Genomic DNA, 27873 nt, shown 5'->3' on the forward strand with positions numbered 1-27873 from the left:
CTAAATCACTTCAAGGGATCCTGAGGTTTCAGTTTGAGGGAGTTTATTTGGAGGTTTTGTTGAGTCAGTTTCTCTCCTGAAGGCTTCTGGGGACTTTCAAGGACGTGGTCCAAAATGAGCGCAGAAACGCTGGTTCATCATGACTGTGATTTAAAATGAAATGATGGAGGGAGGAAGTTCTCACCCTCTATAAAGGCCTTCGGTTCTTTCTGAACATATATAACACTGATGTGAGGTCAGTGTTGCATGGAAAAATCAATAGAGTCCATGTGGAGCAAGAGGGGCTGGGAGACACGCTTTGGGAAATGGGTAATAAAGACATTGAGTTTGATCCAAAGTCAAAGTCAAATCGCCAACTAGTATTGAAAATAAATTGTTTCACGAAATGAATTACTGTAACATCCCTTTAACTTGGCTTTTTTTTTAGATACATTTACTAAAAAAAAAAAAAAAAAAAAAAAAAAAAAAAAAAATTCTTCTGCTCTTCAGTGCTGCATTCATTTGGTCAAAAATATAATTACAATATAATTATTGTACAATTATAATTATTGTGAAATATAATTACAATTTAAAATAGCTGTTTTCTATTTGAATATATGGTAAAATGTAATTTATTTCTGTGATCAAAGCTGAATTTTCAGCATCATTACTCCAGTCTTCAGTGTCACATGATCTTCAGAAATCATTCTAATGTGCTGATTTGCTGCTCAAGAAACATTTCTGATTATTATCAATGTTAAACAGTTGTGCTGCCCAGTATTTTAGTGGAAACCGTGATACATTTTATTTTTTCAGGGTTCAGGGTTTTCAGGGTTAAAGAGTAGAAAGTTCAAAAGAACACCATTTATTTGAAATGAAAAATCTTTTGTAGCATTATAAATGTCTTTACTGTCACTTTTGATCAATTTAGTGCATCCTTGCTGAATAAATGTATTAATTTATGGATGTGTGGATGCAGATGGGAGGAGGGGGCGGGGCCAAAGGAGTGATTGACAGGTGTCTCACATTATCTCGCTGTTCGAAATCCACCGAGCTGGAGACGGAGGTGAGACGTTCATATCGGTCTGGAGTTTCAGAATGAAGAGCTGTAGCCACACTGTACACAAACACAAACAAGAGACAGAAAGCAGAAGGAAAAGAGAAAGAATAAAGTCAGAAACACTGGCTCAAGTCTTCTGAAGAGTTCAAGTGGATGTCTTTGGTTATTCTGAAGGCTGAGCGGAGCCAGACAGTCAGAAAGCCTAAACGTTCAGGTCCACTCAGGCAAATATAGGTCAGTCTCATCTCAGGGTAGATGGGATATTAAGTATTTACGGGCTTGAGGAACAGTAGATACATCTGTAATGCACGTTTCCCTTCGTATGCTAAAAGATATTAATCCACAGTTGAGATGAAGCCTAATCTCCCAAAACACACCGCAGCACAAACACAGATCAACACACCCTGACAGGAAGATGCTCATGCTCCTAAGACTCAGTTTTGAGTGTTTAGAGGCTACAAACATAGTAAACATTTAAATCCAAAGTCATTTATGTGCTTCAAAATAAAAAATGAAATAAAAATAAAATAAAGTCTGATACAGTTAGGCTGATATATACATTTTTTTTTTTACTGTCTAATTATTATAAGACAAAAATAAAATTTATTACTTTTTACTAATACATTTTAGCAACTTATTTATGCACTTAAAAATAAACAGCACTTGCTTTAAACAGCAATTAAAGATTCAGATTAAACTATTATAGTTTTTTTTTATATAATTTTTTATATAGATAAGCTTATCAACCGGATTACTCATGTATGAACATTTTGGCACCTAAAGTCATTTATTTATGCGTTTTAAAGCATTCCCCACTAGCAATAATGAAAGTTTCATACTGAGCTGTTTTAAAAACTGTACTTGTTGAGGACATTATCTCGGACATTACTAGTTCCTACTTGAAAAACAGCAGGTTTAAAGGGCCGGATCCTCTTTTTCTTTGTGAAAACCAATTCCAGAACAGCACTGACACAGTTTGAAAAATGATCCTGTCAAACGCATTATTACCGTGGTTCCTCTGCTGCAGGTCTGGATGACTGACAGACTCATTAGACTAACAGAATCGTCCTCTCTGAAACACGTGCACTGCTGCATCTCAAATGCAGTGATAAGAACAGCGGTTCAAAAGGTAACTGGGTCAGAATGAACATTTAACAAATGAGTAAAAATCCCTGAGTAGAGCGTTTCCTGACCTCAGCACTTGAGTAACACACTGAACTGAGTCCAAGCTCGGTTTCTATACTTGTTTTCATTCGTCAACACATCACCTGTCAATCAAATCAAATCAATAAGACAGCAGTGTTTGTGCGGCAAAAAACTCTGCTGATGCCATGAACAGACTCTGCTGGTTTAGAGCTAAAGCGAATTAAATTCTATACAGCTTGTGATTTATACTGCATTTATAGGGACAGCGCAGTAGTCACTGGACTACTTTAATATTCTGTCTGGACTACTTCAATGATGCTTTATAGTTGTTGTTTTTGTGGGTTTTTTTGGTCCTTTTTGGGCAGTAAAAGAATAAAAGATGCAATGTGCAAATAAAATAACATGAATACAAATAAAAAAATACAATTAAAGCAAAATAAAATTTAAAGGTGTCATATGATGCGATTTTAATTCTCCTTTCTCTTTGGAGTGTTACAAGCTCTTAGTGTATAAAGAAGATCTGTAAAGTTGCAAAGACTAAAGTCTCAAATCCAAAGAGATATTCTTTATAAAAGTTAACAGTCAACCACCACCACCTAAAACGGCTCGTTCTAACATGCCCCACATCTCTACACCACGATGTGGAAAGATTTGCATAACAACGCCCAAATGTTCACACAAAGAAAGAAGGCGTAACTTTTATTCCCTCTGTTGCCGCCGCCGCCATGTCGTGGAGTCACTGTGTGTTTCGTTGTGAAAGCTGAACTACTTTGTTTGTTCTTTCAAAAGAGGACATGGCTAGAAATCAGTGGTTAAGTTGTATTTACACACTATTCCAGAACAGTCCAACCCAAATATTCAGATATGTGCTGCACATTTTATGGAGGATGAGGACTGTTTCCTGAACCAGTAGCCTGCAATGCGTCTGTGGCACAACGGCTGTTTCTATAAAGTTGGGCAGTTTAAACTTTGCAAGGACAGTCTGGCGCTTCTGACTCACAGCCTGTAAGTACGTTTTTTTTATATTTAAATAATTTGTCAATGATGATTCAAATGCGGGTTTTGAGCAGTGTAGAGTAGAGCTTGTTGTTTGTCATTTCCACAATCCACAAATAACTTAAGTTATTCGGTTTATAAACGTGCCTTACACTCCCTGTAATGCGAAATAAACCAATATCCCGAGTTATTCAGTTACTCCTAACAGTACATTGACTGAACTGCTAAAAGAGAACCGATGATGGGATGTGCACGAGTGGAGCAGCTGGACTGAGTCTCGTGCTGCTGGCCTGGGAGACAGCATAGTATGTTAAGCGGTGTAACATTTCCGTCACACACTTGAGGCATTCGGCCAATCAAAACGTACTGGATAGCTGGCCAATCAGAGCACACCTCGCTTTTCAGAGCGCTGACCTTTGTAATAATCAACGTGTTTCAGAAAGGCGGGGCATAGAAGAGAAACAATAATATACATTATGTAGAAAATAATGTGTTTTTTAACCTTAAACCGCATAAATGCATTACAAAATAAATCAAAAATATAAAAATGAAATAAAATATCGAAATTACTGTATAATATTATATTATATAGTATTTCTTACATTTCCTTTTTACTTACATAAATTCTTATATGCACACTAAGAAAAACAAAAAGAAAACAGATAAACAGCCTGATATCTCATTTGCTGGTTGACTATTCACCTTTTGTGACATGAGGGTGAATACAGTTCTAACAGAAATTAATTTTTGGGGGGTGAGATATTCCTTTAAATCCATTTGAAACTGACTAATTTGCTGTTTCAGACCATTAGGGCAACTCTGGGAGAACAAGGACACCGTCATGTACAGCTAAAATAACCTCAGTGGCTCCGTTGTGAAGATCATATCCAACTATGATCACCAAATCATTCTACATGAGAAGATACACATTCACAAGGGCAGGAAGACTCACAATACTCAGGGGTCTCTCTGGATCCTTTTGGGGTCACAACGGGTCAGAAAGACACGCTAAAGCTCTTTTACCTGCGTACAGGCTCATAGTTACTCCGTTCCTTCCTCCTACTGTAGCCAAATAACAAACGTCACAAAAAGAGACATGAAGGGCAGGCGGTTATTGACACTCGTGTGTTAGAGCCCCTTTGGAAAGCCAAATTTACACACATGAGTCAAACATTACACACACACAGCAGAGGAATATTAATAAGTGGTGAGCAGTGAGAAATCACACACAGATCTTTAAAGCAACATCTTGTGTGTTAGAAAAAGGTCAAAGGTGAGGAACCCCCATAATTACACACACACACACTAGTTTATCAGAAGAAGTGAGAGGTTAGTTCTTCATTGAGCAGAATAAAGCAGAGGAACAATAACTGAACATACTACTCCCGCTCCTCCAGACCGCTGAATCTTCTCTTCTGCTTGGGAATGAAAGAAAAAAAAAAGAGGAAGGAAAAATAAGCTTGAATTCATTCAGATCAATAAATCTCTGAAGACTACAGCTGTCAGAGCTTCAGCTGTGGAAATAGAGTGGCGTTAGGTGAGAAGTTGAGATACATGATATATCTGAGAACATATCAGTATCTCCCAATGTACTTTAAAGACGACAACATGTGCAATTACAATATTTTATTGCAAAGGAATAAATATAAAAATAGAAAAATATATAAAATCTATAAAAAATAAAAAGTAATAAAAAAGTAAATATAAAATATACAAAATGAAATATAAAAATTAAAATAATATATAAAGATAAAAAATGAATAAAAAAGGATTAAAAAAATAAATAAATAAAGAAAACAATTATATACACATATATAACTAAATTAAAATATATTAAAGAAAAACAAAATAAAATGTAAAATAACATTAGGTGCAGTACAGGAAAATCCCAAAATATAATGATGACTCCATCCTAGTGTGCACAGTCAAAAGCTGCAATGCACATACATTTCTGTGATGTTTCAATGAGTCCAGGATACTCATTTAATGCCAACAGCTGCTTAAAGCAGCTCAATTACACCACATTACAGCAGTGCTTTCACTTCAGCACTGGCATGTAAATCTGTTCATTATGAACTGTACAGTCACAAGAGCGTAAACTGCAGTCTCGTGTTAAATGTACAGTCCACATAGGAAACACAGAATCAGCGAATTGAAGGGTCTTTCCTTTGGAGTGTGTCGCTGTAATTACAGACGGATGCTGTTCAGTCAGCAGCATGCAGTGGTCCAGAAACACTGTAATCTACAAACCACATCGATATACAAAAGTCAAAGGAATTTTTCAATTGTGAAATTGAGTGAGAGGATGGATTAATGTACACAGCGGAAGACAGCAAGAAGGGAGTTGGAGAAGCAAAATTGCCCTACAAACCCAGTAGGAAGCTCATCAAAGCTCTATTTCATGTTTCCACTCTACTACAGGAAGAAGCAAAGCATCAAACAGACTTTTAACAAGAAATCAATTTATACAACAGCCTTCAAAGCCTTCAGAATCACAAATATGCAAATGGTACCCCTCAATAATACCCGAAAAAATCAAGATAGTACCAGGGTAGGTCACTGGGTAGTGATTACCAGATTAAACTGCAGCTCTTACAAGCTCAGTCTTTAAAATGATGTAGCCTATGTGGCACTTATGTAACGAAGTTAAAAAAAAAAAAAAAAGACAACGCCAGCGGCTCTGTCTATTTCCAGCAACCTTAATAAGCAGCAAATAATACATGATCGATCCAATGGAAATGATATGTGGGAACATTTCTGGCTCTATTCCGCACCAGTGAGGGAAGGGAAAAAACACTAAACAAAGAAAAGCAAGAGGAGGAAGAGCAGAGTGAAAATAGAAACACAGTGATGATGTGCACCAACAACAGCAGAAACAGCAAATATGCTCAGTGATAATGAAAAGCACTGTCTCATGAAGCAGAGGGCTTGTGTGAGTGGTTTTTAATTCACTTCCTTCCCTGCTAAAGAAATGTCAGCGGATCATGAAGGTTTATTGGGTGTGTTTAGTTGCACCTGGATATTCAAGCTGTGAGACTGGGCGAAAGCACACGAGGGGTGTACAGATGAACGAAGACTATCTATATGAGGCAGAACCTGATTTATAACGATCCAAAACTACTAGCGTCATCAAGAGACACTCCTGAAAGAACATCATTTAGAGGATCGTGATTCATTAATTCATTCGGCACACAGGAGTCAATTAAATGTTTGGCCATGGCCTGTTTCTACTAAAAGACGTACATTCTGAAAGCAATGCTCAAACTTAATGAAACTTGGTAAATATGAACATCAGGACAATTTGAGGACACGCACCAATTTTCATCCAATTCCGTCCATAGGGGGCGCTACAACTCGTGTTGAAATCCTTATGAATCTGCAACTTTGATTAAGCTCAGTTCAGTTCTCGGACAACAATTTTTATTGATTACCAAACTGTGGTCATTTTCTGAACTTGCGCCATTTACTGTATTTAGACCCGCAAGACGGCAAAATTTGGCTATAATTTGAGTTGTTGTTGAGCTGTGTTTGTCTTTATTTGGTATAAATAGAGCAGTGGGCATGGGTCTGAAAACCAAGGATGTTACTTTTTTGTAAGACTATCATTTCTCAAAAAACAGACCTAAATTTCATCCCATGAGATACAGAAAGACCTTTTCATCAGTAACCAGAGGTGTTGGTCTTTCTGTTTCCACAGATGTGTTCTTAAGACCTGTGGTTAGCAGAAAGTGATGGTTAATCTCATTGATTCTACTCAAACATCAGGTTCGTGGCCATTATTGGCCATTTCTGGCCACCATAGGTGGTACTCTGTGAGAGGACTTCATTGATTGGATGAGATGATGTCCACAGATGCTGGTCATTTCAGTTCACAGTGTGTAACAGGGATTCTTGGGATTTTCTCCACACCTGTCATTTTTCAGACTGTGTACATGGGATTCAAAAAACGGCAGGATAAAAAATTATTTTGCTTGGCATTTTTCCGAGTAAAACACCATACACACCTTGTACAAAGAATATAAATAAGAACTATAGATTGCACACCAATGAAAATTCATTCAATTTGACATCCAAATGACACCCATTAATCAGTCAGGTTTGACAGCAACGTGTTCTTACCTGTCAGCGTCGGTCACCAGGGCCAGACGGCCGTAATCCCATGCCACTTTCCGCAAGATGGAGAAGACAAAAAGAAGAACCTGAGAGATGGAGATACAGAGACAAATCAGCCATGTGATAAAGAGAGAAGTCAAGCTAATACACAAATTCAGTTAAAAGAAATGTGCTCAAGGCCAACTGTTTACAAGCATATCATACAATAAATCATTACTGTGACATAGGGCTGGCCGATTTTGCAAAAAAATTTAAATCTCAATTTTTCCAGAATGTTTGACCGATTCTCTATTTTTTTTTTTTTAATGATTTTTAACTAGCCAACTTGAAAATGTAACTACAACATGATTCAAGTTACCTTTTCTTTATTAACGCTCTAATTCTATTCCAAGTGCACCACACATGAAGTTGTCAACATGATGTAAATGTTAAACAAATCACTTGTTAAATATCTTTGCAGAAAAGATCCAAAAACTACAACTACATATTGTACAAACTTGACTTAAACATATTATGTGTTCAGAAATAAAAAGAGTAAAATTATTTTAGAAAATCTCAAAAGTCAAGGTAATTCAAATTCAAAATGACCGAAGGTATAACACCAGTAGACTTATTAACTATAAATGTTCTTTAAAAACAACAGCAGCTTTCAGCCTGTCACCATGATGCAAACATGAAATGTCATACAAACAGCAGTAGTTCTTTACAGGTTTTTATTCGATTGCGCTGCTTTTCCATTGTTTTTGTGTAAACATGGATGTGTTTGATTTGCGCTCGCCTCTCTTGCAGTGTCACATGTATGAAATGCCATTCTAAAAACACTGCGCTCAAGTGAAAAGAAATTCACTCCCATCTACTTGCATGTTTTTCCTATTCCTCTGCCCGCGTCGCATCTTTGTCAAAACAAAAGGGCTGTGTGAATGACGCCTATATTTATGGTCCTTCACAGAGCGTGTCACACGTAAGTGGTTAATCACGTGCGCCGACATGCGGCTGTTATCACCGGCATATTGTCAAAGTGTCTAATTCTAACATTTGGTCATATTTCTTCGATTCCTCGATTTCTAAAAAATAAAATCGTGGCAAAAAAAAAAAATTGAATAAATCGATAATATCGGGAAGATCGCCCAGCTTTACTGTGACATGAAATTGTCTATCCAATAATGTAAAAAAGTAATACTTCTTAAGTGAAAAAACACTCTTGAAAGAACATAATTTAGGGCATTTTTATTTATTAATTCATTCAGCACACAAACACAAGCCAATTAAATGTTTGGCCATGACCTACTTCTACTAATGAATATTTCTTCTGAACACAATGCTCAAACTTAATGACATCTGGTACATAAGAACATCAGGACAATTTAAGGGAACACACCAACTTTCATCCAATTCCGTCCATAGGGGGCACTATAACTAGAAAATCAAATCTGCTGTTTTGATCAAGGAAGTTCAGCACTTGACAACAATAATTCTGTTCTACCCAGTTGTGGTCATCCATTTAGACCCTGATGATGACAACAGTTACCAGATTGAAGAAAATAAAAATGCAATTAATAAATTTGTGGACAAATCAAGGCTTTATTTTTCTGCTGCTGCGGTTTGGGGCTTTTAATCAGGTTTATATTGATGAAGAACAGAGCAGAGATGAGATGAAGAACTCGTGTGCCATTTACACTAATGTGCAGCTCGCAACTAAAGACATCAGTGAGAAATGTAGGTCAAGAGGGCAGCCAAAGTGCTGAGTTAGTAGGTAAAACAACTGTTGTTATGTAGCTCTGACAGCCATTCGCTTCAGCTGTGTCTGCCTGTCTACATTCAAAATGCAAGGTTGCTTGATTTTTCCATATGAAGAGATCATGTAAATATAACTCTGACCAGATAACCAGGTCAATCCACTGGTGCCAAGGTCAACATTCTGAAATTATGTTCCATTAGTATAGCACAATACTACAGTGTAAATTTAGATCTGTCTAAATGATTAAAAAAAAAAACGGCATGATTAATAGATGGATTAAATTGACTGCATGTAGACAGGAAAAGGCTGAGTTTGTTATCTCTTTGCCAGATCATCATGAAATGCCAATTCTCACCACTAGATGTATAACGTAGCTGTACATTTTAATAATCATTTTGCTGTTTCGGGGTATTTTACAGCTAATAACAAACTATTCTTGCCTTCTTCTACAGGCAGAGCTCAAAGACATAAATTTTTCCATACAGGACACTTACCAGGAAGCACATAAAGTCCAGCGCGAGGACAGTGGGAACCCCTCCGAAGGGCAGGCCCTGCAGCACGGTACTGCGGATCCGGGCTGAGTAGCAGTAGTCTTTGGAAGCATTGCTGTAACAGTTGGCCTGACTCATACAGGTCGGGTTCCCAAAACGCCACATCATCATGACCAGATGTTTCACCTCAATCACTGCAACATCCTGATGAAGAACCTGAGGAGAAGATGAAACAGATAAGATTATTTATACTCATTCAAACTACACAAAAATATAACATTCTAGATCCAAGGTTTTTTTTTTTTAAAGAAAAAAAAAATGGTAAATTTATACTTAAATACTAATAGTAATTATTGGTTGACTGATATATTACCGTATATTGGCTGATATTTGTCATTTTTAAATTAATAAATTGTATATTAAAGAAAAGAAAATTGTATATTTATACTTCAATAACAATAGTAATTATTGGTTAATCAATATATTACCATATAGGCGTATCGGCCATTTTTTTTTATTATTTTTTTTTTTTATTATTGGTATTGGTCAATAAGCGTCAAAAACAGCTTTTATTTTGACAGCAATAAGACAAGACTATTTTTTAAAGAAAATAATATTTATAATTAAACAATAATAATACTTATTGGTTGGCCAATATATTGCCATACATCTGCCGATATTTTAAAAATTTTTAATTATCGGTATTGGCCGATAAGTGTCAATAATGTTTTTCATTTTGACCGTGCTAAGAACGGCAATTCCTGAGTGCACATGCAAGCCTAACCTTAAAATCCTTAATTTTGACTATGCAAACTATTCATGTTTTAACTATTTAACATTTTAAAAAAAAATAGGAAAATTTACATATTTATTATTAAATAATAATGGTAATTACTGGGTAACCAATATACTGCCAAGGCTAATATATGGGCCAATATTTTACAATAAATTATCGTTATCGCCGATATGTGTTGGATAGAACTTTTTGACAGCGACAGGAAGAGACTTTTATTTTGACAGTGCACCTGAGCGTAGATGTGGGCATAATCTTTAAATCCTTGATTTCAAGCTATGCAAACTATTATTAATTTTAATTATTTCTTTGTGAAAAATACTAGCAATTTTTTTTTTACCAAGCTCAGTTAAATTTTTTCATATTGATTAATTTTGATTTCTAATTTAGTAAATATATAGCCACGGCCAATATTTGACATTTTTGAATTATCAGTATCGGCTGATAAATGTCAGTAAATATGTAAAATACATCTAAATTTCATTGCAGCAATTGGTACTCATGTTACTTTAATTACATATATTTTTTACATCTACTGCATCTCATCATATTTATCACATATTTACATATGTGCAATCAGTCACTCTCCTCTTTAAGGTATCGGTATCACCCATCAAAAAAGCCATATCATTTGACCACTAATAATAAAAATAATTATAAAATATAATTATTTAATTTAGTATTATTATTACAGCAGTAAAGCTGTACAAATGCACAGTCTCTGGCTTTTCTTCAACATCTCCCTCAACATTTAGAGTATTCAAATGGACAATAATCACTCTCTCATCAACACTAAGACAAAAAGCAGATATGAAAGCAGTCGGCATCATCTGATAGTCTCCTCGCCCTCATACTGAGTGTGATTATATAATACAGATTGTTCTGACGCAATGGAACACTAGACACTCTTTTGATGAGCGTCCAACTCCTCTCCTCCGTCTGAATCAGCCCACTCGTCCCAGAGCTCACCTGCTCTCAAACGCTCCACAGCAACAGCCATTCCCTCTGCGGCCCACTGCCGCCAACACCTCGGCAGGAACCATGGGTATATCTAAACAGCCCACACAGATCCACGGCACTAAAAACAGGAAGGATCATTTCAGCTACATCTAAAAACTGATTTCAGTCGAGCACAGGGGAGTTGAGTGTTTGTGCCACACCGGTGACAGATGTCTGTGTGGGAGTTTTCTGACTGAAAGAAAAACGGATATCTAACTGTTAGTGGCTTGAGGTTGTAGGTTTGAACACAGGCAGGTAGATTTAATGCAATGTTGCTGAGATGGATGAATGTTTTACCTATAGTAACTATCTAGTTGCAGTATCAGACGATACAGCCACAGTTCTACCAGTTGCTGCAATCACAAATTAAAACGTGACTGACCAGTGTCTATGCAGATTTATAGCAGTAAATCAGAGGAAAAAGGAAGATTTGCAGTAAATGATGACTTCAATTTGGGTCAAGATGTGACTTTTAGAATATCTAATAACAACAACAATAAACATTAATAATATTATTATGATTATTATCATTATTATTATTAAAATGCATTTTGTGAGTAATAATAATTAATAATACTGTAAAATACATAATATAAAGTAGAATAATCAAATTAATAATTATTTAAATAAATTAAAATACAACATACTATACTATTAAATAATAATAATACATTTAAATAAATACATAATATATTTAAATACAACAATCAAATACAGCACACAACATAATACTATAAAATATATAATATACAATGGAAGAGGAAGAAAAATCCACATCCTTAAAAAATGAAATGATTATTTCAAATGTGAAACTGAAAAAGGCACAAATGTGTTTCTAAAAATAATTCAACCTAATAAATGTAATTCTGCATTGTCTCCCACAAGGCATAAGACTTAATTCAAAATATAAGACTGATAAATGATAAAATTTTATAGTTTTGCATGAGTACTGCTCATGTACCGTAATACTTGATGATAAATTGATTAATCATTTTCATAGATCGATTCTATTGGATTCAATCTGCACCAGATGAGAGAGCTTTACTTTTAAGACCAAAAGACTGTACTTTTATATAAAGAGTGGATAAATTCAAAATTCTCATTTTGGGGTTTGGTACCACATAAACAGTTTGGGTTATCTATTTCTGCTGCAAAGTGGTAAAAGTGGGATTATATCTAGCATATGGAGCCAAAGGGTTGCACATTCAATGGAAAGAGTATTTAAACTGTGTTCCTTCAGTCTGGAGGAGAAACACTGATAATGCATGAGCACTAATCCTAAATCCTTGGCCTCAGTGCTGTGACCCTTCTGTATGTGAAACAGATTGTGTTACATCACAGTGTTGGTGCCAGTAACGGCTGAGGATGACTGGATCAGCGCTGAAGAGACATGATCCAACCCCTGGCACTGTCCAAACACTGCACACGAGCGGCTAATGGGCTCGATCCGCCAGCTGAGACTCAGTGAGACTCAGGCTTAGCACAGACACAGACACAGAGAGAGAGAGAGAGAGAGAGAGAGAGAGAGAGAGAGAGAGAGAGAGAGAGAGAGAGAGAGAGAGATGAGAGAGAGAGAGAGAGAGAGAGAGAGAGAGAGAGGATGAGAAGGTGAGATTTGGCTGCAGCAGCACTGCGGTAGATTGTTCTGCTACACTGGCCCCAACTCTCCTTCAGCCACAGGAGCCTTTCCAAACACCTAATGTGCTGCCTACATAGACAGCATCACAGACACACTTTACTGCAGTGCTTGTATTGCTGTATCATGTACATATAACCATGAAAAACAAACTTACTATATTATATTATACTTTTTTTACTTATACTATGTGTGTGTGTGTGTGTGTGTGTGCTGTTATTTCAACAAAATTTTACATTTATCCATTTTAGCAGATAAATCTAAATGCATCAAATGTATTAGCTTTTTTAATAAATTACATAAATATATAATATATATATATATAATATGAACATTAATACAAAATTTAAAAAAAACAAAGAAAATATATAAATAAAAATAATAAAATACACTAATAAAAACATAAATGAAACAATTACATATGAAAATTAATAGCAAGTAAAACATAAAATAAAATTAAATGCAAAAATATACGTATTTCTACAATTTCTGTAGTGCCAAATACTATAAATGAACTAAATCCACTGACTGTCTGAAAAAAAAATAGACTGCTGTTAAATGCTCATATGTAAATTTGCATCTAATTGTAAATCACTTGTGCAGAGTCACATGTTCTTGGTCAAAATATCCATCTTAGTAAGATATTAAATGCAAGCAGTTGTTTTTATTTTGCAATAAGAAATGTGCCTAACGAACCTGCCACTTAATACTGAAAAACAATACTGACAAGAATAAAAGAAAACCACCATGTTTACTTGAAGACTACATGTTATCATTTACATTTAACTTTTTACATAAATGAGTTCAATAGGAGATAACAATATAATTAGGCTTAGTATATACAGTATATTACAGCATAAACTTAGTACACAGCCAAAGCAGAAGGAAATACAGAAAATAGAACATTTAAAAAAATAAAAAATAAAATCTAATATTTTTAATGTACGATGAAGTGCTTGTGGAAACTTTAGTCTATAGTGTTGGTATCAACTACTGAAATTTTTGGTTTGTGAAATTTTATTTTTTAAATCTGACAGACAGAAAGCCTGTGTGAACGTCCCCTTAGTAGGAAGCTATGTAGACTGACGATTGTGGAACAGCACTTGCACAACTCTTCTGTCTCCATCCTGAAGCAGCATTACTCATGAATTCAGAACAAACATGCAGCTTGTAAAAATGCAATCAAAATAATCACAGACACAGAGATACTGAACCAAATTTGAGGCAAAGCACAGCACAGACACCTAATAATGGAGTTTTGGCACAGCTACTGTATATTGAAGAAACAGACAACCTGTTGAGGTCAGACATTGCTCAGGTAATCTAAAGATGCAAGAGAACATCCTGACAGAAAGTCAAAGCAGCCCGTCAGGCTGGTCCAATAACATCCTGAACTTCCGGGAAAACAAAAATGTTCAACAGACTCGCGGCTCATCATCTTTACAGCAAGACATGGTCATTAATATTCTCCATTCATCAAAGGAAAACAAACAGAGCAAAACTGTGTGAGTGAAACTAATGCGGTTCTCAATCCAGATGGCAGTGCAATCATTTTGATTCATTCAAAAGCATCACAAATTCTGAATATCACGATTCATATTCCATATGCAATATAGCTCAAAGAGATTCTAGAAATAAAAAGATTATTCAAGATGAAAATGGTTATTTAGGGGTTGATTACAAATAAACTCCTCAAGACAGATGCTCTGAGGTACTTAAATGCGTATCTTTAACTACACATGATTACATAAGACTTGAGAGAGTTAATTACTGACCGGTTGTGCAGGTACAACTCATCAACCATTCTCAGGTCGAGTCAGATAGGACTGAAAATGATGATGATCAGTGAGTGAGTCAGCTGGTAATTCAAGAACATCTCCAAATGATTCAGTGAGTCATTCAAAACCCAAATCAAATAAATAAGTAACACAAATAAAAAGAAATCTCTTCATATAAACAAAATAAGGCTTTGTCTGTGCTCTTTCCATTAAAAATTAGAAGCATGATCCAAACAAAGATGCTGCATACATGCAACGAGCAGTTTTTAATCTAAATTAGATTGTATAATTTCTAAATTTGACGCAAAAACAGAATAGTTTTGTGGAACTATAAATAAAAATATCTGCATGAAACAGAAACAGCACACAAGCCGAACGAGATGCAGATTCAATCTCTGCCAGCAGGTGGAGCTTAAAGCATTTCCTCGGTTTCCGCTGTTAACAAAGCAGTGCTGCACTTATGAACTTTAATATGCATTATACAGAGGCAAGATGAAAAGAATAAATACCATCTAAACTTTTCTAAAGACAGTAAGTTCCCCTCATTCATATAAACTCCTAGCCCTAAATACATCGTGATTTCTGTTTAGCATCTAGCATCATGATTTGAATCGTCACATATTTGAATCGATTTTCAGCCGGCTCACGGTTAATCATTAAATCCCTAATATCAAGATATCAATCTTCTGTCTTAATATAAAGAGATGTTGTCTATTTATAGCTTTTGTATTATAAAAGCTAACAAAGCCAAATGTAAAAAACTTTCAGTTCTGAACATAAATTTAAATTAAATTAAATTAAAAATACATAAAAAATAAAACAAATAATTTTTTTTTTAAATAATAAAATATATAAAAAAGTTATTACAAATATTATATACTAAAAATGTTATATAACACATAATATAATATTTTTTAATATCTTAAAAACTAGTCAGTTCTGTTCAAATAAACAAACAAACAAAAAAAAAATACATATTTATTTATTTTTATTTATTTATTTAATTTATTTTTTTTTTTAATCTGGTTCCAAAAAAAATAAATAAAAAAATCTGGTTCCAGCATTTAATTTTTTAATGGTTTGTTTAAAACTGTAAAGCCAAGATCAGCCAATGGGAGATGTCCCTGTTACCATGGAAACAGGAGAAGGGCTGTTTTGTGTTTTGTAGGCAGAGGCTAGATTTACTCGTCCGACTCGATCATCTTCACCTTGTTCAATCTTTCTGCTAAGAAATCAGATGTTGTAACGTTATGATTCATCCCTGAGCTGATCAGTTTGGTTCAAAGCTTTGAAAACTTGATTAAAAATAACAGTGAGTTTTCTCTAAAATAAATACTCACACTGGCTTTCCTTCTCCCTCAGAGCACAAAAGGAAGTAATCTGAAGGTGTTTCATGCACTTACAATGAACTGGGACTGAAGCGTTTCAAGCAAGTCTTCAAAATTCTCATTTATGTTCAGTGGAAAGACAAGAGTGAGAGTAAATGATGACTTCTCTGAAAAGCCTTTGGGAAAAAAAAAACCTCCAGAAACAGGCCAGTTGTTGAATCAGGTTAAACCAGATCAGGTCTTCATAGGGAATCCCGATATCCATCTTTATCCTGTTAACAATAACCTGTCAAGATGATGGTTTTTGACAGCCAGCATGGTCTGAGGAGTCTGATCCGCGATCCCGGTCTCATCCAGAGTTCAGCTGGACTTTCTGGATGTGTTTGGCCGAGATGTGATTAATCTGAATCCAGTGTGTTGAAAAACAGCCAAGAGCTCGGCATTAAATATAAAGGCAGCGTTGGTGTGAAGCGTTCCCTTAAGAATATATAGCCCAAGCTTGGCTGCACTTTTTTATTCATACTCTTTTTATGTTTATTTATTTACGTTGAACACACTAACCTACTTACAGTTATAAAAAGAAAAAGGATGTTTCTATTTTCTCCCAATTTTGTGCCAAAAAGAGGAATAGGGGAAAGAGAGAGGAGTTTGGAATTAGAAAAAAGAGAGAGATCTCTAACCGTCTCATAACAATCCAGATCTCAATTTGGTATTTTTACCACTGAAAAAGGGACAAAAACACAATGTGCATGTATAATGCACCAAGTAATTAGAACTGACTTAAAAATCAATAAAGCATTGAATTTTCCTGCATCTTGTTGACACACAAAAGAGAGGGAGGGAACAAAAAGTCAAGTTATCAAGCGGAGGAACAGGTTAATGATGTAATTGTGTTTTCCAGTCCAGCACATTTGAAGATTGCATTATTTTAATTGCGTTTCATGCCCTATATTATTAATACTGGTCTCAACATCCTCTGTGAAGTTCAATCAGAGTCGTGAAACACTAACAAAGAGTTTGTAGTCCGTCATATGATCTCAGATTCAATCTGTTCTAACCGTCCATGAAAAACACAATTACAACAGAACAAAGGGAGAGAAGGAAGAGAAGATCAAGACAACGACAACAAAAGAACAATTAAAGGAGAAAACCATGAAAAGAAGAAGGGGAAAAAAGATGAAGGAGGAGAAGAACAACAAAAATGAACAAGAACATCAAGGAGAAGGACAATGAGAAAAGGGAGAAGGAGAAAAACGTTGAGAAGAACAACAACAACAAGAGGAAGAAAAACGGGTAGAACAAGGAGGAGGAAGAGAATGACGAGAAGAGCAAGAACATCAAGAATTAGAACAATGCAAAGAGGCAGAAGAAAGAAGAATGAGAGGAGTTACAATAAGAAAGACGAGACGAGGAGAAGATCAATGAGAAAAAGGAGGAGGACAACAACATTTAGAAAACAGGAGGAACAAATAAGAAAAACAAGAAAAAGAAGAACAATGAGAAGGAAAAGAACGAGAAAAAGAAGATGAAGAACAAGGAGGGAGAAAGAAAGAAAGCTCAGTGAGGAAGAGCAGAAGAAAAGGAGAATAAGAACAAAGAGAAGAAAAGAAGAAAATGTTTCACCACAGCTTTCAGAAAATCATTGTGTTTTTGTGTGAGTTTTAACAGCCCAGAATAAAGCACAATTACATTAACCATGTTAAACTCCAACAGAGGAGCGAGGAAAAATAACTTCATTAACATCCACGTGTTTCCTGTTCATAAGCTCTTCACCAGCATTTGCTAATTCAGAGGAAAACTCTCTCTGAGGACAACTGGACAAAAGAGCATTTAGTGTGAGCTGAATCTGTCCTCAGTCAGAAAGAGAGGAAGGGATTTCCAGAGAAGGAGAAGCAGAGGAGAAAGGGAAACCAGGACAGTGTTTCTCAAAAGCATCATAAGCCTAGATCATAAAGAGCCATTAGTGGCAGTGGTTTCTACAGTCTACAATCTGCGTTTGAGAATCAGTCCAGAGACCACTGAGATCATTAAAGAGCCATCAGTGCAGTGGCTTCATCAAACTCAGATTATGTGCTTTCAGTTCATTGTAAGCCAATGAGACCGAATCATCACAACGGATTGAACATCATTGTGCCGTGATTTGATAAGACTCTGGATGACTGGATACATTTGGGCCAAAGTCTGATAAAATTACCAAAATAAGACAACTAAATGATGAGAGACATTCACATAGCAGCCAAATATGGTTTAACATAGTTGTGTTCAATCACATTTGAGTGACAATCACATTCTTCAAGCGAAAATCAGCAGAAGTCACCAGAGAGCGACTTCTGAGTATAAGAATAAGCACCACTGTATATACATAAAGAGGCCTTAATCATGATTTTGCTCTCAGTGAATAATGTTGGCATGTTTTGGGTTATAAGACAAACGCCAGAAAACAGTATTTCACAGTCGTAGAGTGAGACAAAACAAGAATAAATGAATACAAAAAAGAGAGTTGACTACTTGTGAAAGATTGTAATTTAAAATGAAAATGTAAAAAAATCCAGGTTTGCTGTGTTTGTTTGTTGGGCTGCACATTTTGTTCAAAATTATATTTATTATTATTATTATCATTATTAAAAGTAAACATTACAAAAAACTATTATGACTACTAAATAAAATGATACTGATATTTAATAATACAAATATTTGTAAAAAAAAAATTGAAATAAATAGAAAATAATAGTAATACTGTAATATTTCACAGTAAAAAAAAATGAATAAAATAAAATAAATAATTATTTTACTTTACAACTGTAAAAATACAGTTCTAACGTTTGTGTATTCATAACTTATTTTGATAAAAAAAAAAAACTTTAAGCTTCGCTATTGTTGATACGCACTTCTCAATACAAGATAGATGCATCCCAAATGCACATAAACATTTTTAGAGCGGATACATTGTTGCTAAAAATAAATTTCTCTATGAAAAACAACGAATAGGATTCTACTTCTGAAACCTGACTGTTATACTGCTCTCTGTTGAGATAATTTGATCTGTTTAGTAATGTCCTGCACCACTGCGCTTATTAAAAACACGTTCAATCAAGTTATCTACACAGCATCACATGCCCCATATGAAATCTAAAACGTCTCCTGGCTCTTGTGCTGATGCATTGAAGCAATCAAATTAAAACTTTAAGCATTTCATTAAGGGCTTACTCTTGTGCATTAAATGGCACGTCTTCCTTCTGCAAACAGGAAACACTTTCCCCACGACCTGCCAAACCATTTGATAGCATCTGCTTTTATTGGATTATCAATATCTTGAAGCTGCTCGCTGCTGGTTGTTTATCAGAGGGGTGCGGACAGACATCAAGTTAAATATCTGTCTTGGTGATGGCCATGACCTCAGCAGACGTCTGGAGCGAGAGGATTTTCCTCTGGAGGCTTGAGATGCAATTCCTCATCCTGATCTGCTGATCGCTATATTTCTGTCACAAAGTCAGGAGAAGCTTTTGAAGTCTAGCATGACGCTGGAAACATCAGCGTCATGGGTTCAGTTCTCAGGGACCTTGTCCCTTGGATAAAAGCATCTGCTAAATAAATATAAATGCATGAAAAAAAATACATGCCAAATTGAGCGTGAGAGCACAACACTCTTATTAAAAGCCAAATATTTAATAAATATTTAATAAACAATCACGCAGATGTGTTCAAAAGTGATTCAGACTTAAAAAAAATACTTCATAATTTAAAATTGACTGACACTTTTAATTAGCTTCGTGTTTTAATGAAAAGTAGTTATGCAATAAGATTTGAGTTTACTTTGATTAAACGCATCTCTGCGACAGGACTAGAAGAATTAAATAATGCAATTTTAAATGTCACGTCACTTATCTTATCAAACTTCCCAGAGCGCAAGTCGATGTTTCATAACTCTCTCATCATGTGAAAATGGAAATGAGTGATTAAAATAGCCCAGCCAAAAACAGCAACTAGATTTTCACATTTTCTTAAGGGAATGCATGCAGTGTTTGTCATGCAAAACTTGCACAGATGCAAATTACAGTTCAAACTACTAACTTTGAGCAACGGGGTTGATTTAACTAACACTAATTACAGGTTTTTTCTATTAGCTCAAGAACAGTTTAGAGGAAGCACCAAATTGCTCAAATTGAAGTGCGCAAAAGTCACCTCTATTATTATGCAAACAAAGTAATGAGATGATTAGATCTTGTAGCTTATATTATAGAAGTGCGTGCATTTTGCAATATCAAGATCATAGGTTCAATCTCCATGAAATGCATGAAGCGATAAAATGCACTAAGCCTAAAATAAAGAGTGATTAAAATGGCCAAGACAAAAACAAGAACTGGATTTTTATATTAAAATGAATGCATGCAATAATGCAAAACTTGCCAATCACGATTCAAACTAACTTTGAGCAATGTGGTTGATTTAACAAACACTACTAATTACAGGTTTGATTTTATTCTATTTACTCAAGAATGTTTTAGGCAAACAACCAAAGGGCTCTCAGAGGAGAAAGCACCAAATTGCATAACGTGCACGAGACACCAGAAGATCACCTCTTCTACATTAGCATACTGTAATGAGACAATTAGTGGAGTAACTCATTTATATGAGCATACATTTAGCAACGTCAAGGTCATGGGTTCGATTCTAGAGAATGCATGAAGTGATAAAATGCATATTGTGAAAGCAATTCAAAGGGATAGTTCACCTTGAGTTAAATAGTGCTTTTTCCCCATACTATGGAAGTCAATGGGGATCAGCAACTGAAGGTGAACTATCCCTTTAAGTTTCATTGGATAAAAGCATGTGCCAAATGCATTAATCCAAACACAAAAACCAATAAATTTACTTCCATTCTAAAAAACACTGTAACTTTACAAATCTTAGCAAAAAACCAGAAGCGCTAGTTGATGTGTCATAACTTTCACATTATGTGAAAATGAACGACAAAACTAAAAGTAATTAAATAGTAATTAAAATAGCCCAGAACTACATTTTTACATTTTCTAAAGTAAATGCATGCAGAACTTGTCATGCAAAACTTGCTGCACTGATGCAAATTACATTTAAAAATATTAAGTTTGAGTAAAAAAAAAAAGAAAGAAAAAACACTATTAATAGGTTTGCTTTTCTATTAACTTAAGAATGTTTTAGGCAAAGAACCAAATGTCTCCCAGAGGAGGAATCACCTAATTGCTCAAATTGCTCAAATGTGCTCAAGACTCCAGAAAAATCACTGTTATTATATTAACAAACTGTAATTAGATGATTAGATCTCGATGTTCCAGGAGCTCAAACAGAAAAGCATGCATTTAACAACATCAAGGTCACAGGTTGGATTCCCAGGGAATAAATTAACTGATTGAATGTACACTTTTTAGCAGATGCTTTTATCCAAAGTGATTTATTGCATTCAAGGTACATTTTATCAGTTCTTGTTTCCCTGGGAAAAAAACCCCATGACCTTGGTCTTCCTAGCACAAGATCTACTGTTTAAGTTACAGGAAAGCCCAATGACATCTAGATTTATGCTTTTAGTAGACAGTTTTATTCAAAGCAACATACACTGTATTCAATGCATACAGCTGATCAGTTGAATGAATGAGGCATTTATATAGTACACCCAAAGTGCTTTACAATCATGAGGGGGTCTCTCCTCAACCACCACTAGTTACATTCCCTGGGAATCAAACCCATAACCTAGCGCCAAACCTGCTGTAAGCTCCAATTACATTTACATTTATGCATTTAGCAGGTGCTTTTATCCAAAGCGTCTTATGTTGCATTCAATCAGTGTTTACATTTAATCAATTCATGCATTCCTTGAGAATTGAACCCATGACCTTGGCATTGCTATAATTTGCTTTACATTTACATTTATGCATTTAGCAGGTGCTTTTATCCAAAGCAACTTACAGCGCATTCAGGCTATATGTTTTTTTTACCTAACATGTGCTCCCCTGGGAATGCGCTGCTAATGCAATGCTCTACCACTGAGCCACAGGAACACTACTGTTTGAGCTACAAGCTTTTAACGCAACTTACATTAAATTTATTGTACACATTTACATTTAGTCAGTTTTTGCCTGGGAATCGACCCCATGATCTTGGTATTGCTTGTACCAAATCTACTATTTGAGCTTAATGAAAGCCATTAATGACATTAACATTTATGCTTTTAGCAGACACTGTTATCCAAAGTGACTTCAGTGTTTACATTTACTCAGTTCATGCATTTCCTGGGAATCAAACCCATGGTGTTGATAGCCATTCTGAACTGTCTGAACTACAGGGAAGTCTAAATGCAATCTAAATGTCAAACTAACTGGATCCAATAACTATAAAATACAGTGGTGGCCAAAATTATTAGAAGACTAGTATTTTCAGCAGGTAAGAAACGTTTTTAAGTCAGTTATTTCTATCTTTTGCTGTAGTGTGTCAGAAAGAAATATCAGTTTACATTTCTAAACATTCATTCTGCCATTAATTGTTATAATGCAGTGAGATGTTTGTTTGCTCCACAAAGAGATGTGATCTGATCATCATCAGTCTGTCTGGAATGACATGAAGAAACAGAACAAACTGAGACAGACTAAAGCCAGAAGAACTGTGGCAACGTCAACGACGATTAATGACAAAATGAATGTTTTCCTACTGACACACTACAGCAAAGGATAGAAATAACTGACTTAAGTTAAAACCATTTTTAGCTGGTGAAAATACTAGTGTATATCCAACTCCACACAGCATTAGAACTGACAACATTTTTATCTGAAACAAACAACGGGCCTAACAATATGCAAACATAAAATGACATTGAAAATTCACTAATAAAAACAACATCAGAAGCCAAAACACAAATCAATGGGTCACTTGTGCATGTGGCTTTGTTTTGCTCAGCATATTTGCATATTCCATTTATATTATCCTTTTTGTTATTTGCAATAGGCCTTCGTCTCTCCATCACAATAGAAATACATTTTTTGGGTCATGACACACCAGTTGAGAACGGCTGGCGGTAAACAACATGCATGCAGCATGACGCAGCAGTGAGGATCGCCGCTGGCTGGCTGTAGACAGACACATGGGCCGTCATGTGACCACACACGCTTATCTCACACGGACAGACCCTCTGCTGGCAAAACGTGACGTTTCTGAACTGTGATTGTATTTGTGATTTCATTAGGGGTTTGTCCTTGGGAGCAGCTTTGGATGCACAAAGTCTCAAATCAAACTGTTCAAGTCTCAAGTGATTTGTGGGCCAACTTTTAGAGGATCCTGAGCCAGATCTAGAAAATTAGAGACTCAGGGATGCACTCCTTTAACTTGACCCAGTAGCAATGCCCTGGTAACCACAGAGAATACCCTAGCAACCACATATGAATGTACTAAAAACCCCTCAGAACAATCTAGTATGATGACACCTACAGATAAACTTCTGAAGGCATGCTGTCGTTTTTATAGTTAAAACTATAATAGTTGGCTATGGTTCTAATTAATATTTTGAACTAGTTTTTTATTTTCATATTTTTGGTTTGTCGTACATGCACGCACGCACGCACACACACACACACACACACACACACATATATATATATATATATAATATTTTGACATTTTTTATGTTTTTTTTTTTAAGTTACAAAAATTTAGTTAATGTATTTATATTTAGCAAAGCCTGAAATTAAATGCAACCTTGGCAACAACCTTCAAACTAAATCATTCATTAATTTAAATTTTACAGTAATATTGTCATTAAATTCTTTAGAGGACATGGATGTTGATTTAACAGAACACTAATTGTATCAGTTGATATGACTTTGGCTAAATCTGTGAGAAGCATGTGAACACAAATCTGCAGGATGAAGCTCAGGAGGGTTTCCTGTGCTGAAGTTAATAATAATGCAAATGGGCCCACAGGGTTTTTCCAGCACAGGGTCATCTGTCATTATGAGCAGCTGCTGAGAGACGATCCACTCACACTGACGCTGAAGCACGTGTCTCTCCTCTAGAAATGTTCCTCCAGTTCCTCATTAGCTGCTTCAGACTGAACCTCTAGCCACAGATCACAACATTCAATTCAAACTTTACTTCTGGCCACCAGTGAAACGCAGTCAGGCATTAAATTGACTCTAAACAGCAGGAGAAACAAAATATTACTCCAAAAAGGGATTTTAAAAGATATTTTATAAATAATATATATATATATATATATATATATATATATATATATATATATATACACACATAATACAGTGTGAGGAAAAAAAGTGAGAAAACAGAAAATATGCTGTACATAATTCATATTAAATATTATATATAAAAATATAAAATATTTATATAAATTAAATGTATATTTTATTCTTTATATAAAAATAACATTTTAAATAAATTGGCTATTAACATTGTGAGGAAAAATGTGAGAGCATTTCCTTTTAAATATTTCAAAATACATATATTTCAGTTACTTATAATTACGGTTTATAATTTATAACTTTATATTTTAAGCACCAAAAATTATGTTAATATTTTGAATTTGTTTACAAATCTAATATAATATAACAATAATTTATATAAATACAAGTACTGTTCTTTAAATAAACATTTATAAAAAATATATATATATATGTATATATATAATATAAACATTATATCCTTTATACAATGATTGATAAATAAATAAAGTTAGTCATTAAATAAGTTGTGGGTCAGAGGTCTGATACTCAAACTGAGCCCATGGGACAGTCAAACTGTTGGGTTTCCAGGAATAAGTTATTATTATGCAATTTGTGCAACACTAGCAGCACAAAATTGCAAAAACACCATTGGTTTAGTCAATTTTGGCAGGTCATGTTTAGTCGGATCGCTTAAACAAAACAGATTGCAATTCAGTTTGACACCACTAGCAGAACATAAACATGTTTCTCAGAAGACTTATCAGGAAATCTTTTTAAAAAATGGGTTCTTTTCACAGTCTGCGTTCAGACAGTTGCTGAAGATGATCGAACATGACACTTTCATAACCTGTTTTCAAACCAACGCCTGAGACAGAGAGAGCAGACAGTATTAAAGCCTGTAATCATATTATCCAAACCTGATTTACAGTCGGCTGTGAATGGAAACCAGCATGTTCTACACGTTTACACACCTCAGGTCAAACCGGAGACCAAATATTAAGCACAAGGCACTTTTTTCTCTTCATGAGTTAAAGATGCACAAACTAACAGTCTGGCTAATTTACATGCTCTTTTGATTGACAGCACTCTCATTACATCATCATCATCACAGCAGTAACATAAAGAAACGGTCCAGACACATGTGTGGCTTATGCTTTCAAACTAATGACAGTAACATAAAACCTGCTAAATTTTAACATTATTGCTCGATCAAGCTTGTGTTCAAATCACTTAAAAATCCTTGATAATAAGGAAACCCAGTAAGGGAGATCCAAATTTGAAAAATGATCCCTATGTGTCCACCTGATGAGCTCATTACACTCAAAACTCTAGAGATATAAGAGAAATCAATGTAGAAATCACTACTGGCCACCAATTCCATCAACTTCTTCAATAATAATAATATTAATAATAATAATAATAATAACTAAATGAATAAAACCTCTAGAACTGACCGTATTCATCCATGAATAAAAAAAAGAGACTGAAACATTGTCTAAAATAATATAGTAGCAAACCATGGAAGACTAAGAGTGCAATTAAATATCTACAAATAAAAATGCTAATTTTTAAAAGTGATTATTTTATTTCCAATATAAAGGCATATTTGTTTTATAATATTTTTGCATTTTGTTTTTGCATTTATATTTAATAAAGCTTGTTTAAAAATGAAGTTAAAATGTACCAAACTAATACATTTTATAAAAACATACAGAAATGTATTAATTTGTTTCCCAGGATATAAATATAGCCTTGCATTATGAAACAAAGCACAGAAGAACTGGAGTGCAATTTAGCATACAAACAAAAATGTCAAACCTAAAAAAAATAAAAATGTCAAAACTGACAAATATAATGACAATGTTATAATATACTTTTGAATTAATATTTACAAAGTTTATAAATGCAGTTAAAGAAATTATTCAACAAAATAATACATGTAAAAACTTATATTCATTTATTCTATTGGTTTCAAATTTTTATTTAGCTTTCACTTAATAACTATTAAAGAAACAATTAAAGTTTGAGCACTTGTGTGCGTGCAGATAGGCTATGTTAGGTTAAATAATCACGCCAATAAATTAAGTTGAATTAAACTGAAATAACCCACACTATCTGAATATACAGAGTGGTTTTAAATGCTTTTAGAAGATTGAAAATGCATGATAAAGCTATGAATACACGCACTTGTTAACATTGTGTGACTGGGCGTTTCTGAACGATTCAAACTGAAAGATTCGATGAACACCGAACTAAATATATTATTCTCAGAAAGAGGAACGCGATTAAACAAAAGAGAAATTGTCCTCGGCAGGAGCACAGGCTGGTGGGAATGTGCGTTACACGATAAAGATGCGCTGAGAGCCGCTTTGTTGAACTGCTCCGATAATAAAGACAAACACTGTAACAAACCGCGGATACAATGTAGCGCGTAGCGCGTCGCGCGAGTGAATTACAACAGCACTGCGCCAGATATTCACAGATGAACGGAACAGAAATAAAGACGTGTGTTACCTGTCAATCCGATGGGATTTGCTGTCTCTGCTGTATTCCTTTGCTCTAAATGACAAGATCCCAAATAGAATAAATCCGCTTCCAAATCCACCGCGGCAGAAATGAGCTCTAGAACCCCATTTAATAATATCCTCATCGGAATAAAAACACACGCACTTGTTGTCTGGGCTTTAATTGGTCGGAAACTGCTCTTTTGACACAGGTGCGGGCCGTGCTTGTTTTCTTTAGGAGAAAGCGCGCACGGACCGAGGACGCCCCACGAATATAAATACCGCTTATTTGGAGGCTTAATATATTCAGCTGTGAAGCGGCGGGGGGTGAGGAACTGTTTTAAAAATGGGGGCCCGCGTGGATACCTTTCAGCGTAAAAGTCCTGATGGTTCGCTGAAGAGACAGGGCAATTGGAATTAAAAGCCCTAAATAGTTTTATTTTTTAATATTATATCTAACAATCAATCAATTTTTAATATAATTTGTTATTCAATTAAAATTAATTCACGTGCAGCGCTTTTTGCTGTAAAAAGCGCTGTACGTGAACTAATCTCATGTTTAACAGAAATGTGTTCTCATACTGACATCTGCCACTGAAGAGAGGAATTGCAGGCTGCTAATTGTTCCAGTAAAATTATTTCTTTTAATAATAATAAACTTCATAATTAATTGCACAGTATAATTAAAATATAAAATATATATTTTTTTATAAATGGTAGTTTCAACGACAGAGTGTGATTCGGACTTAGTAAACAAATTATTTTGCATCAAAACACGAAATTTCCGTTCTTTAATATCTCTTTAATATCTTTTCAGGAGCCTGACAGCCACAAATAAATAAATAAATAAATAAAATAAAATAAATAAAAATATATCCTAAAACGTTGTTGTTTCATTAACATTGACACAGGGATTAAATTTATCATACAAAGTAAAATACGTGAATATGTGTCTCCGACCTGAAATACTGTAGGATCTTCATTAATTAACAGACAATTTTATTTTCAAGTTCGTGGTTTTTGAGAGTTGAAAGGCAAGACAAGAAATCATCTGATCATTCTCAAACTAATCTCATGTTTAACAGAAATGTGTTCTCATACTGACATCTGC

General features: G+C 34.8%; 1 protein-coding gene across 1 annotated transcript in view; it reads right to left on the reverse strand.

Moving 5' to 3' along the window:
• LOC109075631 (CSC1-like protein 2) overlaps window positions 1–27075 on the reverse strand; it is a 50211-nt gene extending 23136 nt beyond the window's left edge. Inside the window, 4 exon segments of the mRNA XM_042734650.1 lie at window positions 1006–1096; window positions 7301–7380; window positions 9527–9739; window positions 26773–27075. Coding sequence (XP_042590584.1) covers window positions 1006–1096; window positions 7301–7380; window positions 9527–9694 — 339 coding nt within the window. The 5' untranslated portion in view covers window positions 9695–9739; window positions 26773–27075.
• Window positions 27076–27873: the final 798 nt, after the last annotated feature.

The sequence above is a fragment of the Cyprinus carpio genome, chromosome B11 (assembly GCF_018340385.1).
Source record: "Cyprinus carpio isolate SPL01 chromosome B11, ASM1834038v1, whole genome shotgun sequence".
Classification (NCBI taxonomy): domain Eukaryota; kingdom Metazoa; phylum Chordata; class Actinopteri; order Cypriniformes; family Cyprinidae; genus Cyprinus; species Cyprinus carpio.